General features: G+C 36.4%; 3 protein-coding genes across 3 annotated transcripts; 1 reads left to right on the top strand and 2 right to left on the bottom strand.

Annotated features, from left to right (window-relative positions):
* Window positions 1-3703: 3703 nt before the first annotated feature.
* Window positions 3704-7625, top strand: LOC113323582 (U11/U12 small nuclear ribonucleoprotein 59 kDa protein-like). Its single transcript, XM_026571901.1, has 9 exons — window positions 3704-3792; window positions 3957-4008; window positions 4584-4683; window positions 5307-5614; window positions 5883-6074; window positions 6181-6523; window positions 6636-6719; window positions 6981-7046; window positions 7274-7625. The coding sequence occupies exons 5-9, from the start codon at window positions 5914-5916 to the stop codon at window positions 7484-7486; spliced, it is 867 nt and encodes a 288-aa protein (XP_026427686.1). The 5' UTR covers window positions 3704-3792; window positions 3957-4008; window positions 4584-4683; window positions 5307-5614; window positions 5883-5913; the 3' UTR covers window positions 7487-7625.
* A 676-nt stretch (window positions 7626-8301) lies between these two features.
* Window positions 8302-9304, bottom strand: LOC113325297 (calcium-dependent protein kinase 29-like). Its single transcript, XM_026573495.1, has 3 exons — window positions 8914-9304; window positions 8494-8747; window positions 8302-8382 (listed from the first exon to the last, which is right to left on the bottom strand). Exons 1-3 carry the CDS (start codon window positions 9302-9304, stop codon window positions 8302-8304), a joined length of 726 nt encoding a protein of 241 aa, XP_026429280.1.
* An 8033-nt stretch (window positions 9305-17337) lies between these two features.
* Window positions 17338-18006, bottom strand: LOC113325296 (calcium-dependent protein kinase 29-like). The gene has a single exon (XM_026573494.1). The coding sequence runs from the start codon at window positions 18004-18006 to the stop codon at window positions 17338-17340; it is 669 nt and encodes a 222-aa protein (XP_026429279.1).
* Window positions 18007-18431: the final 425 nt, after the last annotated feature.

Genomic DNA, 18431 nt, shown 5'->3' with positions numbered 1-18431 from the left:
TTTAGCAATAAAAACATGAAAAGCACACACTTTATTTGGTATTGTGTTGCCACATGTTTGCTTCTATATTAGTAAGTGTTCAAGAGGTCCAATGATAATCTCAGTCTGAAATAATAACCAATAAAACTTGTGTTCCAAAGAAGCATTGATCAGGTCATTACTGCTGTCAAATGCGCTATCTTCAACCAACAGGGTAATAAACTTGACAAATTGTTGTCTTTTCTTGGTACGAATAATTCCAATCTAACAACAACATAACCAACTATTGGATTATTGTTCTAACTTAATGTTATTGTTAACCAAGCATCTTAATAAGAAGCTCATCCCAATTAGGTTAATTGAAACATCTTAATAAGAAGCTCATCCCAATTAGGTCAATTTTTCAATTGGGTTCCAGCTTTTCTTACTCAACCCAACCACCAAAATCAAGAAAAAAGCTATGATCTTGAGATTGAGGATGACACATAGTGTGCTAACCACTCAAAATCTTTAATTTCGTAAAGTTTGCATGGGGCACATGCGATTTGATGTTAATCTTCTTTTCAACATTTAAATGAATAATTTAGTAACTACTAAACCAATAATTATTGCCGAGACATTCACTTAATAATTATTTCTGAAACCACAGTTCTAAATGCTGTGCATGGAACACTATACATGCCAAATTTGTCATATTTGTTGTGCATATTAACCTAACAAACTTTAAAAGTACCATTAAACTAATCAGTTAATCAAAATTTAAATTGCCATTGTCACAACTTTGCTCTGGATCTTCTTTTACGTTGTGCATTCACAAACCTCTTACCCATGTAAAAGTGATCTTTTAAAATTATTTTCACTAGCATTTTCCAAGATTTTGTCATGTTCTTTTCCGCTCTTCTTTTTTACTCGAATATATTTATATAATGACCTAGGATGAATGCACTTGGTCACCGTCGACAGGTAATGCGGCCTTTCAAGTAGCTTTGTCTTTTGATATTTCTCACTAAACCATATACAAGCAGGTTTTGTCAGTTGCAGAAAAAAAAATTAAATTTAATTGCGTCCCATCTTTATTTGTGTGTTTTATTTGGCTAGGCACTAGGAGTTGGAGCAATGCAGCGGAGATGTTTTTCTTAGAAGGCTATTATTGGGGCGTCACCATCTAATAGAGGGGCTTCGTTTGGATATTTACTGACCAAAAATCTGGTTATGGGGTACTTTTGATTCGATAGCAACTGTCCAAACTATCCTTCAATTAAAATTAAAACAGAAACAAAACCTAATTTCTATTCTTCATTCTTCACATTTCAATTGCTCTTTTTCTTCCTCTCCTCTTTCTCTTCATCCTTTTCATCGTAAATCCATTTGAATTCATTTCATCGAACAAACCCATGGTGTATGTAAGGTAATAATCGAACATACCCATTTTTATTTACTTGTTTTTGTGCTTAAAATAGGTTAGATTGAATGAAATCGAAGTAAAATTAGGGTTCTAGTTACTTTTTGCTAGTGTTACGTTTGGGTACGTTACTAGATTTTTCAACCGTAATTTAGTTTTTGAAGAACTTACGTCTATGTTTAGTTCAATTCAACCGTAAACTTTGATTTGCATGTTGTATTACGTCTAGGTTTAGTTGAATTCCAACCGTAATTTTTAATTTTACGTCTAGGTTTAGTTTACTGAATTTTCCTTTCGTCAACCTAGCCGTAAATTTCAATTTTACGTCCAGGTTCCTTTTAATTCCAACCGTAGAAATTGATTTTACGTCCAGGTTTGGATTGATTCCAACCGTAAAATTAATTATTATCTAATAAAATTAAAATTAACTAAAAGGTTGTTCGGTCATTACAAAATTATTTGAGATAAGGGGTTTTTGATATTACTTCTGGGTGACCCGTTTTTGTTCTATTAGATAACGCCCCTCTAATCAAATGTGACGTCCTAATAATAGCCTTCTTTTCTTATATGAAACGAAGAACAATGTTGCCCTTAAATAAGATAGTTTTATGAGCCATGTTCTCTCATGCATCCCATCAGCAATGTTGATTTTTCTAGCCATGAATTGTGGTAATGGTTAATGATCAAAGGTTGGACCGTCCAATTGAGTCACATCTCTTAGGTGTTGTCTAGGAATCAGCGCCCATATCTCAGTTGAGACCTAATAACAACAATTGAAATTAACGAACAAACAAGGCCCGGTTAAATGCATTTTTGGGAAGTAAATGGTTGGGCCGGAGGTTTTTATAACAAGGCAAACCTGTTTTGAGTAGTACTGAAATGTTTTGAGGCATATTAAATGAGATGATATCATCTAGGGTATGCCATATAGTCATAAAGGGTGTCCTAGCCATGATAATATTAGTAGGTTACCCTTTAATAAGATTAAATTATTTAAATACCCTTCAATTTCATTAAGAAACTAATCCAAAACTAATTAAATTACTTAAATATCATTAACTATATAACGAGCCACCTAGCTCAGCTGGTCATCCCCGTTGAACAGAGGTTTCATGCGTTCAAGGAGGTCGCAGGTTCGAGTCCCCGATGACGTAACATTACACAGTTGGACATGGAAGGTAGAGTTACCTTGCCCCCCTTGCGACATAATCACAACCCCCTATCCGCTTCGGCTTCCTTGGCATGGTTCCTCATGAGGCTCGCTAGTAGGCTAGTATGACATGGCTGCAAGTGTCGCACAATGATTGCGCATTACAGTGTTGCAGGCCAAGTCAGGACTCTGCCGTAATGGCGCAATGCGAAGCCATAATAGCGCAACGCAAGCCATAATAGCGGTATACGGTATAGACTGTCAAGCACTAAGATAGTGGAACCCTGCAGGGCCAGTGAAGCGCAAAGGTGGCGCTACACTGTAAAGTACATTAGCTAAGTAATGAAGCTTATTGGCCGACACAATGAAGCTTCATTGAAGGAAAGGCAAGACGAGGCCAAAGTTGACAGATGCAACATGTGATGTTGGCATCGATGCATATCCGTGGAATTCAGTTGGCCCAAACTCGAGGATGATGCAAGAGTGAAGAATAGGCCAGGAGTTGGTCTATGGCATTAGTTCAAGGATGGCCAAAGCTTGAACAATGCAAACAAGCTAGTAATACAAGAGTGGCATTACTATTGTCAAGCAAATTGGCTAAGTGAAGCATATGACGCATAAGCAACCAGAGTGAGCTTAAGGAGTCAGCCTCGATAATTGAAGCACAAGGATTGTTCGTGCATCAGCTTATAGTGATAAGCATGCAGGGCCAAGGTGGCTGAGCATTGGAGCGAGGTAGAATTTCAGTAAAGCACAACAGTGGTGCGATACGGCTCAAGTGACAGTTATAAGTTGGTTATTGGCTTTGCGAACATGCCAATAAAGCAAGACAAGTTGGAACGGTTATAAAGTCTGGTTATAACCATATTAGAGTGTTCATAACCACCAAGAACAGATGTGGCATCATTTGGCTTGACAACACAGAAGGTGACAGTTGAAAAGCAAGCTGGCGGTTATGGAAACTACCCGATGGGACACTTGGCTGTTCCATGCGTGTGCAAGTGTTGTGCACGGTTTTGGCTAATGAGTTTGCCGTATAAATAGTCCCAAAGAGTGGGAAAATCAGTAGGCTTACATAGGAGAGTTTTGTAGACATGTAGTCTCATAAATTACTAGGATTAACTCCTTCGGACCCGGCGGTACATGGCATGCCGCGAGCTTCCGGACATTCAGCTTGCATGTAAATAAATTTTCCATCAAAATTTGGTTTCTCACAGCCTAATTTACATGCTAATTGGATATTGGTTCCTCTAAAGTTTTGGTATGAAAAATGTTGCATGTAATTTTATCTTCTCATCTCACAGCTATTACTAAGTTTATGAGCTTTTGCTGTTTGTGGAAATGTCAAACAGATTATTATTCTTTTTAATAGGTTTATTTCCTTGAACACTTGAATTTAATTAGCTTACTTCTGTCTATTTACAGAGCCTGATGTACTTGGGAAGCGAAGCTGGAACTTGGAACTGCCAGGTTTGAGGTAAGGATTGTGTTGGTCGTCTTTGATTTGCTATCTTAATTCTTCCCCAATCCACTAGATAGAGGGAGGTATACTATATGTAGGGCTCAATTCAATTTTTCCCTGTAAGTGGAAACATGCTGAACTTTTGAGATTTGAGGGATCATTTAGTTTGAAACAACTTTAGAATGTCCGGCTGAAACTACCTATATAATGAGATTTTGACTGTACGTTTTTAGCAGAAATTTTAACTTATAACTATTAGACAGTATACCGCTTTGTAAATGGCCTGTAGTACCAGTGCCACTAAATTTATGTTCTTAGCTAATAAGTGTGGAATAACAGAGGCTTTTAAAGCTAAGTTTCAAGAGTTCTTAACTTTGTTATTTCCACTGTTCTTTGAACTGTTAATGCAATAAAAACTTTTGACAAGTAAGGATGCTAACATAGAAATATAAAAAGCCTAAACCTTAATAAATCAGGAGGAAACCAAAATAAACCTTTGTTGAAAATGTGGACACGTTTCAGTTCACAGCTCAACCGTGATTTAAGAATTTTACTGTTATAATCTTCACCAAGCTAAAATAAGTTGTCAGAGGTGAATCAGGTGACGGATACATAGCTGTTGGCTCAACATAGATAATGACATAAGGTAACTACAGGGAATTCAGACCGAGTCTTTCAGAACTTTCAAAGGTATGTAACAATGAAATATTTTGATTCTAATCCCGTGTCGTCTCCTTGATGGCTCTTTTGGAAGTCGTTAACTCATTCATACCCTTGCCTTAGAAGATATAAATTCTCTGAAAAATGTCAGCTGGTAGGGATAACTTGTCTTTAACTTATTTTGTCTGAATGAGAGAAGTTACCACACCAATCAGATGGAAGCTACGAAGTTAAAAAGCCAGATTCAGTTTCTTAGACTCGCCGACTCGATCACTAAATGTTAATAGCAGAATGAATGCACAGGGATCCTGAACTTCTTCGATCACTATGAATTTACCTTTTTCTGTTGGTGGAGGATGAATAAAACACTGCACCTATACTGACTGTCACATGTTATAGTAATCTTATTTTTGATAAGAGTAGAAAACCCAAAGATTGACGGATGCATTTTCTGTTACGTCCTGAAATGTAGATGTTAATTTTTAAGCAGAATATTATTTTGAATAAAAGTTGTGCTAAGTTTGTCTTGATTTGAAGTTGTATTTAAACATTATAGCTGCTTGAGTAATTAACAGGTTCACACTAATTTGAATCCTCACCAATCATGTCATTGGTCCCTTGGATATATGTAAGCTTACAAAAATATTTTGCAGGTCAAACGGAACGACACTCGCATCGCGCATACAAACACTTTATTTGTGTTCAATTGAAGATTTATTGAATAAAAGATTCGATGAACGGAAAGGCAGGCGCATCGCACGTGCGTCTAGACTAGTGTAAATAATCTTAACAGTCAAGACACAAACAAAAATCAGACTCACCCGAAAGGGCAAAACTAGTTTAGGCGCCCAACACAAACAAAAGTCAGACTCAGATCTAGCTGCAAACCTGCAACGCCCTCTGAATAGTAGTGTCTATGAATTGCAGTCACTGAAACACCTCCTCTACTGAATTCAATCAGGTAACTCCGTTAGATTCCTGAATTTTCGTTATTTGATTTATAGGTTATAACTTTTAAGTATTTTTCGGACCTTATCGAATTTGTGGAAAGTAAAAAGCGGGGTATAATGATTGCTCTTTATATGTTTGAGGAAATGCGTAAGAGAAGAAAATATTCTTTTCATGATCAAGTATTAAAGCTATTTTAATTGTGAATAAAACCGTGTCTTAGAACTCGATTTTGCAAGTATAAATCTGTTGTTTAATCTTTGCTAATGTGAATGATACAGGTTGTTTTATACTGTTAGTGAAGTGCAGCCTATGCGGATGAATTCAATGCGATTTCCACCACCTAGGGAACCTCCACCTTGGTTCCCAGTCGTAACACCTGATCCGTTACTAAATAGTTCGTTTTGGAAGGCGGAGAATGTAAAAAATCATATGAAGAAATTAGAAGAAACTGTTGATTTAGCTAAAGCAATGTATGTATATTTGGTTATGCTTTTTTAACAAATGTTTCTTTGTAACAAAATGTTCGGTGATGCCTTTTCTTATCCTGCTAATGAATTTATTTGCAATATCCAACGGGCAAAAAAAATTGGAGGCCATACTTTTGTGTAAAGGAAGGAGCGAGTCTGCTGGGGAGATAGATGATGCAAACCTTGATTCGTCCATTATTAAGATTTCTGAAGTAATCAAAGAGAAAGCAACAAATTTGGAGGTGCAAGAATTGTTGTCTGTTGAAGCTGCAAACTCTTTGCTCTTGAATTTGAAAAGTCAAATTGAACCTTTGGGGATTTGTAGTAGTCAAACTAGTCAGTGGGAAGAGAAATCTGCGGCAGTTCGATTGGCTAATAAGATACAGAAATACGATAGGAATAAACGTTGGAGGAAGAAAAAGAGGAAACGAGTCGCTGAAAAGCTAACTAAGGTGAAATTGTGAATAACGTCTTAGTTATGAACCAGATTACTTTTCTTCTGAACTTTCGCTCGCTTGTCAAACAATGAGGGAAGTGTTTAATATGCTGTATTTTTTCTGTTAGGAGCGTGAAAGGTTCGACCAGGCTGATCAAGAAGCTGATGAGTGGAGGGCTAGAGAAATTGCCAAGGATATTGCTAGACGCAAGGTAGTAAAATTCTGTCAACTTTTTAATATGTTTAAAACCTATCTTTTTGTTAGTCACGATCTTTTTTTTTTTTTTTTTTTTTTTTTTTTGAGAAAGAATGTGATGTAAATTATGCAGAATAACACTAAATGACATACAATACAACATACTCATGGTAGTTTGGACTGTAACAGGTCCGAGTAAGGCCTATATTCTTAAAAGTATAACTCTTTTTTCTAAATCATGTCAACTATGTCAGTGATATTGAAGCATTATGTGCAGGTTGAAAATATGAAGGAAATAGCAAAAGTTAAAGCTAACGAGGAAAGAAAGAAACTAGAATCTGAGGTGAGTGGTATTGGATTGTTTCTATATATTAAAGTATGCTCTGAGAACTATCTTGTGCAAATAAAAGATTTCATATGCTTTTGCCGTGTTAGAACTTAGAAGGAACTATGGTCATTGGTCACTTCATCTGGCTAATTCCAATTTGCGCTTTTCTCGTCATGATAGGGATAGTGTTATTTTGCTGCTAAGTATTAGCCATTACTGACAAGGTTCTTTTAAATTTTCAGCTTGAGATGGTTTTAATCGTGGAGAAGTTGCAAGAATTACGTTCCATCAGAATTCAAAAGCTGAAGAAGCAAGGCAACTTCTCATCAAGGTTATTGTACTGTTACAGTGACGACGAGAAATCAAATCTTAATATTATTGATTCATTTTTGTTCATTTCGTATGATAAATTTTTTGAACATAGTGTTGCATTATTTGAGAGAACTGATCACTGATAAGGTGATTACCAAGAACCCCACAACTTAATCACTTTATCGATAGCTATAACTGATGTTAAGATTATGCATTACGATCATGTAGCAAGCGAGATTTTGAGGAACCTCCTTCTTCTAGCTAATAGAGAAATATTTCGTGTTATTCAAGTATAAATGAAAGTAAAGATTCTTCAAATAAAATGATCTTGCATCATCAGCTCTCAGGATTTGATCTCAATGGCGCGTTAAAAATGGCGTAATCTTTGTCCGGATCGTAAAAAAAGAAGCGCAAGCGATTAACTGTTCATGACTAACACATAATTAAACTCTCCACATCTGTTTTATGCCACCAATTATCGATAACAGTATCTATTGATATACGAGTTCTTGGTTTAACCATGCAAATTTTGCTAAATCAGGCAAACTTGTTTCTGAACTCATTTTCTGTCCATGTCTCTTCTCTATTCTCTTCTGATATTTATGCAACCATACAATCTATACATAATTCCTATCCAAAAAAAAATAAGAAATATTTATTATGTTTCGTGCCGTTATAGATGTCCTAGCTACTCAAAACAGATGAGAGTTGAGCGTAAGTGATCAAACTAAAAAATTGGTATAATTTGTCTTTATAGCTGCAATGTTGGAGTAGAATCTTGTGACTTACTACTAAATCTTCAAATTTCGAACTCAAAAGAAACAAAATCTGCAAACATTCTTAATTAGCTCCTCAAGTTTAAACCACAATGGAGATTAATTATTTTGACGAAACATCAGAGTAAACAAACTATATCCTTGCAAAAAAACTGGAATTGTAATATAGACATTATTTCTGATCATACAGTACGTAAGGTTCTGTCTAGTACCGTAATTTTTATGTCAGTAACGAAAACATAATAAAGAGACCCATATTCCCACTGAAAAAATTGATGAGAACATGGATATAAAAACTATTGGACTTGTTGCATTACATTGTTGGGGATCTGTTCCTTGTGGGCTGATTACTTCATCCAAGGATGATTCAATACCTCAGTTGCAGTGAGCCGCTTTGCAGGATCTTTACATAACATTCCACTGACCAGATCTTTAGCTAACTCAGATATATTGATCCAAAGACAACGATCATAATAGAAACCACCGTCTTTAATATTCTCTATTATATCCGCATTGGTCTCTCCATAAAACGGCGGACTTCCACTAAGAAGACAAAAAAGAACAACACCTGGACTCCACACGTCCACTGCCTGGTCGTAAACAGGATCCTGATCCGGCATCTCAAGAGCTACGTAATATAAACTCCCACAAGCCTTATGCAACTTTTCTCCAGGTTTAATATATGTTGCCAAACCGAAATCCCCTAACCTAGCTAATATCTAGACATTGATCATCTTCTTCTTCCGTGGTGGCCAAGAAAATATTTTCGAGTTTGATATCTCGATGCACAATACCTCTCTCGTGACATGACTCGACTACTCCCATCAACTGCTTGAAAAAAAACTTCGCGTTACTCTCCGTAAACCTCGTAATTTCCGTTAATCGATTATGAAGATCGGAACCAGAACAATTCTCCATTATTAAATCAACATGGTCGTCATCGACATAAACACTTTTTAAACTCACAACGTTTGGATGTGTTAACTCATTCATAATCATAATCTCACGCTTGATGAAATCAGGGTTATATGTATAACTCATTCTATTAATTGACTTGCATGCTACATACTCATTGGTAACTTTATCCTTGCACGGATAAACAGCGCCCGTGTCTCTACCACACTTGGCTAGTTCTTTTTCAGTTTCATACCGAGACTTTAAACCACCACCAACAGAAGCATTCATTGTTAACCAAACAACCTCGATGTCTTCTCTTCTTTATTCCTCCCTCTTTGTATGTGTCTCTCACGCCTCACAAGCTTATACAGAATTATTATTTTTTAACTTAGCTCTCTCATCCTATTTATATAATAGACTTATTAGTAGTTTTCCTAGTCAAATTATAGTTTCACACTAGACAAAGTATTTGAAACTTCGGAAAGTAGATACTTGTTCATTAAGTATCTGTGTAGTGTGTAGCCTATATATAAATACTAGACAGGCCAACCCACACACCCCTATTATTTGTTTTCTACGGGTAGAAGGAAAAGAAGAGGTTTACAGACTCGGAAGAGGTTTTGAACTACGGAAAAAAGGTATGCTAATTATAATCTTAATCTTTTTATTATGGTTATAAGTTTCCTCTTGTTAGATTTGTTTTCGAGAACTAGCTACTACTAGAACACCGCTGCCACGATGGGGAGGGCCGACGGAGAAAAAAAACGAAACGACGCATAACGCGTGATACATCCTCGGAATGTTATTTCTGAGGCATAATCAAATTAGTGGATGCATGAATCAAAATACAACGAGAAAAAATATTATACTTTCGCTCCGTTTCAGAAAAAGTGATATTTTCGTCCCGTTTCAGAAAAAGTGATATTTTTTTTCTGTTTCAGAAAAGTGATACTTTCGCCCCGTTTCAGAAAAGTGATACTTTCCCCTGTTTCAGAAAAAGTGATACTTTCATTTCGTTTCATAAAAAGTGATACTTTCGCCCGTTTCAGAAAAAGTGATACTTCCCCCCGTTTCAGAAAAAGTGATACTTTCGCTCCGTTTCAGAAAAAGTGATACTTTCGCGTCCGTTTCAGAAAAAGTGATACTTTCGTCCCGTTTCAGAAAAAATGATACTTTCTCCCCGTTTCAGAAAAGTGATACTTTCGCCCAGTTTTTGAAAAGTGATACTTCCCCCGTTTCATAAAAAATGATACTTTCGCTCTGTTTCAGAAAAAGTGATACTTTCGCCCTGATGATATTTTCAATGATGTTGTAGTAAAGAGTTTGTTGAGGCTTGTGAAGGCAATGAATTCTAGACTTAATAGAACTTAAAAATATAGAAAACCTAACTCAAAATTGATTTCAAATGATTGGAAAATAACCAAGACACTAGAATCCACTATTACACATGAATGATTTCAAATATTTCATAACTCTAATTATCCTTTTAATCCTTTATTTCTTAATCCACAAATAATCAGACATATTCTCAAAAATTAATTGTATCCCCTAAGCATAGATTATCTAACCAAAGCATAACCTATCTAATTGAATCACAACTAATGAAGAAAATTATGTAAACTTTTAAAGCTCCGCAAAAGCAGTGATTGAGTGAATTATAATTAAATATTAGAGAAAATGAAATAGTTACCCATTGTTCATGTGTTAATAGCTTCATCCATTCCCTTGGTTACGAGAGAATTAACCGCTCATCATGTTGGAAACACGCTCAAAAGTTGATTTCATTTATGCTCAAAGGGTTACAAATGATGAATAAGGGAGAATTATAATAAAAATCGGGTTTGCAACGCTTATAACTGTTGCAAAAACCGTTACAAAGAGCCCTACTGTTGTTGTTGCGTTTTTAAGTCTGCCTGTAAACTGTGACCCACAGAATGAGTTGTTGTCACTGTTCAAAAACGACTACTGGTGCAGGTCCGTTCTTCGTGTTCTTCAGTTTTACAGCAGCAGAAATGGCAGCTCTGCAAATTTGATTTTCGCTCTGTGGTGCTCTTTTTCTCTCCCAATCTCTCCGTCTCCCTTCTCTATGATCCCCTCACCCTATATATACTCAACAGCAGCAAAATATCACGCCATAACTCTCATAAATTTTCATTAAACTCGGCAGTGAAGAAAAATATTCTAGGAATATTTTCTTCCCTGTTTTAGCTTCTCACGTGTTTCTACAGCTTCAAAATCTCCTCATTTATCTTCTTCACGGTCCAGAGTGTTTCTAGAGTCATCATACACGAGCAGAACACACATAAATCCTCCAAAACCCGTGAACTATTCTTCTCATGCACGGGCTGCCCTGATTCCTGGTCACGGATTTTCCAGCCAAATTTGATCGAAACAAACACTCATACCAACTCTTTTATGACATATCACAACTACCCATGAAGTTTCAGCCCTTTAGTCCACCTAGAACATCTTCAAATTTCGATCGAAACATTCTCAGAGAGCTGCCACATTTTTCCCGCCAATTTTTAAGTTTCAAATGAAGAAGATGGTGTCCCCCTAACCAGCTGTGGGGTGCGAATAGAAGCTGCCTTTTTGGGGTTCCCCTTAGTAATTGAGGTGCCCCTTAACCAAATCTGGGCTCCATATAGCAAGTGTCCTCCGGGGGTGTTCCGAGTGATTTTTCGAGTCGATTTTTCCAACAATATTTATTTTCCAAAACTACCTAAAAATACACAAAACACCATAATAAGGACGAAAACAAGTACCAACAATACGAAACATTGAGGATAAATTAGACACATAAATGCGTCTATCACTCCCCGTTTCAGAAAAAGTGATACTTTCGTCCCGTTTCAGAAAAGTGATACTTTTGCCCCGTTTCAGAAAAGTGATACTTTACTCCGTCTCAGAAAAAGTGATACTTTCGTTCTGTTTCATAAAAAGTGATACTTTCTCCCCGTTTCAGAAAAGTGATACTTTCGCCCCGTTTCCGAAAAGTGATACTTCCCCCGTTTTATAAAAAAGGCTCTATCTTCGTTCGGGTTTAGTGATTGCTGGGTTAACTTAATCTCACAATGCATATCCACAACTTCCTACTCCGTTCTTCTTAACGGTTCTCCGGGGCCAAATTTCTCCACCTCTCGGGGTCTACGACAAGGAGACCCCTATCTCCTTATCTATTCCTAATCTGCATGGAAGTCCTCTCTAGGCTTCTTGAAAAAGCGACAATTGAGAAAAGAATTTCAGGAATTAAAATAAACAAACACGCCCCTGCTATATCCCATCTTTTTTCGCTGATGACTGTTTTCTCTTCACCAAAGCAGATTTAGGGGAAGCAAAAAATATCTTAGACATTCTAAATCATTTTGGGGAAATTACGGGTCAAATGGTGAATCTAAAAAAATCCGGGATTTATTTTAGCCCAAAAATCCACCCAAAACACGCTAAGATAATTGCGAAAATCCTTAAAGTCCCTTTGTTGACTAAACAAGATAAGTATCTTGGCACTCCTCTTTTTTTCGACAAAAATAGAAAAGAGAATTTTGAACCTCTTCTTAAGCGTTACTATAATACTCTGCAAGGGTGGAAATCTAAGTTGCTCTCACAAGCGGGTAGGACTGTTTTAATACAATCGATTCTTCGGTCCTACCCAGCGTATCAAATGCAGATGCTTTCCCTCCCGAAAGATACTTTAGACAAACTGGATAAAATTCAGAGAGACTTCTGGTGGAATAAAGATAAGTCAAAAGCAAAAGGGGATTATATAAAAGCGTGGAAAGGCATGTGCAAACCAAAATCGCAAGGTGGATTAGGAATAAATAATCCACATAATTTCAATATTGCTCTTTTAACGAAGTTAGCAAGCAGAGTCATGGCAGAAAAGGATAAACTATGTGTTAAATTACTTGAAGCGAAGTACTTTCATGGATCGAATCCATTTCAATCGACGAGAAATTACGAACTCTCATGGATTTGGACCAGCATTCAAAAGGGCCTCAATATAATAAAAGGAAACTACATTTGGCAAGTCAAAGATGGGACAAATACAAAAATATGGGAGGACAAATGGATCCCAGGTACAAACTCGATAGTTCAACCAAGTAATATGGAGGATTCGTTACCTCAAAAAGTCCATGACTGCTAAATTCTGAAGGTGACTGGGACATTGGAAAATTAAATAATTATTTTTTACCAGAGATAAAAGAAAAAAATATTAGTGATCACTCCGAATAAAGACTATAAGGACAGAATCCGATGGGAACACCATAGCTCAGGAGCATTCTCGGTGAAAAATATATACAACTATATTATCAGTCAGAACAATTCAGATGAAGAAAAAATTGTTTTACCTTGGAAAAATCTTTGGAATTTAAAGTCAATCCCTAGGATACGACTATTTATATGGAAACTAATCCAAAAGGCACTACCTACAAATAATAGACTAGCAGCCCACAATCCAGAGATCTCCTCAGAGTGCCCCATGTGCAAAAATCAAAAAGCAGAAACAGAAGACCATTTAATCAGAAAATGCCCCTTTGCAAGAGCAATCTGGTTTGGGTGCGACCTGAATATAGTAAATTCTCAAATCATTACATACTCTATTGTTAGTTGGGTTGAAAACTGGATTACATATGCTAAATTCTCAAGAATTTGTGATCAGATAGCAACGACTACTTGGTTTCTGTGGAAGTATAGATGCGAGGTAACTTTCAGGAATACGAACCCAGATCCATACATACTGATACAACAAATCAAGAATTTTATACAAGCCCATCCGATCAATAAAGAAAGCATACAGATGACTAGTAAAAACAGGAAACTTCTTTCTGCTAGATGGAACAACTTCAACTCAGATTGGATAATCTTTACTGATGCTTCTTTCAACAAGGACAATATATCCATGAGCTATGCTTTCATTCTTTTCTCAGTAGAACATGAAGCCTTTAAGCATATCTCTGCAGGATCAGACTGGGCTTCGTCGGCGTTACATGCAGAAGAAAAATCAGTTCTGAAGGCTCTAGAGTGGTTAGAAGACTATATTCTCTCTTCTGTAGTTATCACCACGGATTGTAAAATTCTATCAGATTGTCACAATAAAAAAGTTACAGCAGCGGACTGGGTGGCAGAAAATACTATAGAAGAAACTAAATCCATTCTGGACAAACTACCACAAGTCAGGGTTGAATTTATCAACAGAGTCCATAAAGCAGCAGCGGATACAATAGCAAAGGAAGCAAGAATCAGAAGACTACATCATATGTCGGAACATATGCAACAACAAGTCCATAAAAAAAGTATCCTTTCAAATGTTTTTGGAAAAAATGAAATTATAAAACTTCTATATTATATTGCTTAATTAATATATATTCAACCTTCCTATCAAAGAAAAAAAATGGCTGTGGGATTTCTTGGCGACACCAAAAATTACCTTGAGATCGAAAAGCTACGTTGAAATTGTGCTGGAGTCAAAACTTCAACTTCCCTGACAAAAAGTCGTTAAAAAAATATTGTGCTGGAGTCAAAACTTCAACGTCCCTGACAAAAAGTCGTTAAGAAAATATAATTGCGTCTGCAGGGAGTCGAATCCGGGTCTAAAGGAAACTATCCTAACCGTTGGACTGCAAACGCTTCTGTGTTAGCTATTAGGTGTTTTGTTTGTATTATCCCCCTCCTCAATAGGCATGCCCACGCCAATTGGTCTGTTGACCAAATGAATCCGCGGGAAGATCTTCCCCGACCGCCCACGGCTCTATTTTATCTCATTTTATTCTTTTTTATATCACATAAATATAATATTTTACTCCTAAAAAATATTTCATATTAAAAATAAATAATAAGGGATTCTAGAAAACTCAAATCTGTTCATTTTACTCTGGTTTCCCATAGTTCAAAAACGTGTTTGTTCATCCACGTGAACAATTTTTTTTTTTTTTCATCTCCATAGGAATTTCCCTTAGAAAGAGTACCTGGCTCTGTACAACTGATTTAACTCGGGGAGACAGATTTTGTTAACCGTAGATTTTTCCTAACTGAGTTAATCCGGTGAGACCGATTTTGTTGTTAACTGTGGTTAACTAGAGCGCATAACGAATCCATCGTCGTCTTCAATATTTGTATACAACCGATTTAACAAGGAGATACCGATTTTGTAAGTCTCGTTGAAGTATACAAATTTAATTCAATAAATCATAATGGATTTGTATACAACCGCATCTATTCTTCGAATGCTCTTATGTCACAGCGTTGTGGAACTGGTTAGGGAGCATCTTTAACATCTGCTTAACTGCTACCTCTATTCAAGAGTTATTTGGTATCATTTATGGTATCTCGCAGATTAAGAATCTTTTATGAATGGCAACCTGCGTTTGGTTGATTTGGTCGATAAAGAATCTTTTATGAATGGCAATCTTTTAAGGAATAGAATTCGTTTCGATAGAGAATCTGCCCCTATCCAGCAAGCAACGACTAAACTCAAATTACACATCAGCGAGTTTGGGAGGTTAGGCAGTGGACACATGTACAATGCAATGTCTGACCTTGGTATTTTGGGATTTTTTAAGATCGAAGGAAGAATGGCTAGAGCTCCGAAGATCACTGAGGTAACATGGCAACCTCCGTTATATGGGTGGTTTAAGATCAATGCCGATGGTTGTTCTTTAGAAAACCCGGGACAAGCTGGTTGCGGGGTTGTCTTTAGAAATAGTAATATCTTGGTTGTTGGTTGCTTGGTGCAAGCCATTGGTGTTGATAATTCAGTTTCTGCTGAATTTTGAGGAGCCATATACGCTTTTAGGATTGTTCCAACTAGAAGGATGACTCGTATGTGGTTCAAATATGATTCGATGCACGTCATTAGAGCATTATTTGATCCGTCTTTGGTGTCTTGGATATTAGCGGTGCACTGAGAAAATTGCTTGAGATTTTTGTCGTCTATTCAGTTCAGATATTCTCATATATATAGGGAAGGCAACCCTGTGGCTGATCTTTTGGCTAAATGGGGAGCTTCAACCGGTTCTCAATGGTGGAATGATCCACCTCAATTTATTAGAGCTACTTTGGGTAAAAAAAATCGAGTCTGTCTGCTTATCATTTTAGATAATTGTAACGTGTCTTTTATGCCCTTTTATTCTTCTTTTTTCTTGCTTATATTTGTTTCGAGGTTTCGTCCTAGTCCTTCTCTTCTTTTTTTTTTATCAATAAAAACCTCCTGGGGAGATTTGCGGGGATAAAAAAGGGTTATAGTTTTGCAAAAAAAACTTTAACCATTAAAAGAAAAAAAAACTGTATACAACCGAGTTAACTCAGTTTATGGAGCATTCTACTGACCATATCTTTAGCTAACTCAGATATATTGACCCAACCAAAAAAATCGAAACAGAAAGAACCATCCTTGATATTCTTTATTATATGCGAATTGGTTCGTCCATTAAAATGCGGATTCCTACTAAGAAGAGTAAAAAGAACAACACATGCACTCCACACGTCCACTGTCTGGTCGTAAACATGATTCTGATCCAGCAACTCACGAGCTAAGTAATATAAACTCCCACAAGGCTTATGCAGCTTTTCTCCTCTTTTAATATATGTCGCCAAACCCAAGTACCCTAACCTAATATTTGGACATTGGTCATCTTACGTGGCTAAGAAAATGTTTTCCAGTTTGATATCTCGATACACAATACCTTTTTCGTGACATGACTTGACTACTTTCATCAGCTTCTTGAAAAGAATCTTAACGCTACTCTATGTGAACTTTTAAATATTCATCAATTGATCGAAAAGGTCGAGACCATGAAAATATACTTCATTATTATATCAACATGTTCTTTATCGGCATAAAATTCTTTCAAACCCACAACATTAGGATGTGTTAACTCATTCATAATCTTAATATCACGCTTGATTTAATCGGCGTCATATCTGGAACTTGTTTCATTAATTATTTTGACGAAACATCAGAGTAAACTGAAATTTTAATATAAACTTTATTTCTGATCATACTGTACATAGGGTTCTAATACCATAATTTTTATGTCAGTGCCGAAACCTTAATGAAAAAACCTATATTCCCACTGAAAAAATTGATGAGAACATAATATAAAAACTATTAGACTTGCCTTAATTGCATTAAATTGTTGGGGACTTTGTTTGTTGCTTGTGTGCTGACTACTTCATCCAAGGGTGATTCAATACCTTAGTTGCAGTGAGTCACTTTGCAGGATCTTTATAGAGCATTCCATTGATCAGATCTTTAGATAACTCAGATATATTGACCCATTCAAAAACATCGAAACAAAAAGCACCATCCTTGATATTATTTATTATATATGAATCGGTCTCTCCATCAAACGGCGGACTTCCACTAAGAAAATAAAAAGAACAACACCTGCACTCCACACGTCCACTGCCTGGTTGTAAACAGGATTCCGATCTAGCATCTCAGGAGCTATGCAATATAAACTCCCACAAGCCTTATGCAGCTTTTCTCCCGGTTTAATATATGTCGCAAGACCAAAGTCCCCTAACCTAATATCTGGACATTGATCATTTTCTTCCGTGACCAAAAAAATATTTTCCAGTTTGATATCTCGATGCACAACACCTATATCATGACATGACTCGACTACTCCCATCAGCTGCTTGAAAATAATCTTAGCGTTACTCTCCATGAACCATGTAATTTCCATTAATCGGTTGTAAAGATCGGAACCAGGACAATACTCCATTATTAAATCAACATGCTCGTCATCGACATAAAATCTTTCAAACCCACAACATTCAGTTAACTCAATCATAATCTGAATCCCACGCTTGATGGAATCAGGGTTATATGCAGAACTCATTCTATTAATGAACTTGCATTCTACGTACTTATGGGTAACTTTATCCTTGCAAAGATAAACAACACCGACGCATGTACCACACTTAGATAATTCTTTGTGGAATTCATAATGAAATGTTACGCCACCACCGCCACCAGCGGCAGTCATTGTTAACAACATAACTAAACCAGACAACCTCGAACTCTCCTCTTGCCTTCTTTGTTTCTCTCTCACATAGTGATCTCTCATGTATCTCTCTAATTTTATCTCACGCCTCATAAGATTTTACTGAATTATTATAACTAAAACACTTTTTAACCTCCCTAGTTCATCCTATTTATAAACGCTTGTTGTCATAGTCGGTCAATAAGATACCAAAGTCAAAGTAGGAAACGTTTGTCATAGTTAGTCAATAAGATACGAAAGTCAAACTAGGAAACGTAGTATTAGAAAGTGTACTTGGCTTAAAATAGCTGATAATATATATGCTTACACCAATGGAAACAATTCTATGTTGTCTGGGAGGACTTTCTAGGAGACGCCGCAGAAGCTTAGCTTTTTTTAAGCTTCCAAATTCAAAAGATAAAAATATA

This window comes from Papaver somniferum, chromosome 11 (assembly GCF_003573695.1).
Source record: "Papaver somniferum cultivar HN1 chromosome 11, ASM357369v1, whole genome shotgun sequence".
NCBI classification, from domain to species: domain Eukaryota; kingdom Viridiplantae; phylum Streptophyta; class Magnoliopsida; order Ranunculales; family Papaveraceae; genus Papaver; species Papaver somniferum.
This window is presented reverse-complemented; position numbering and strand designations above follow the sequence as displayed.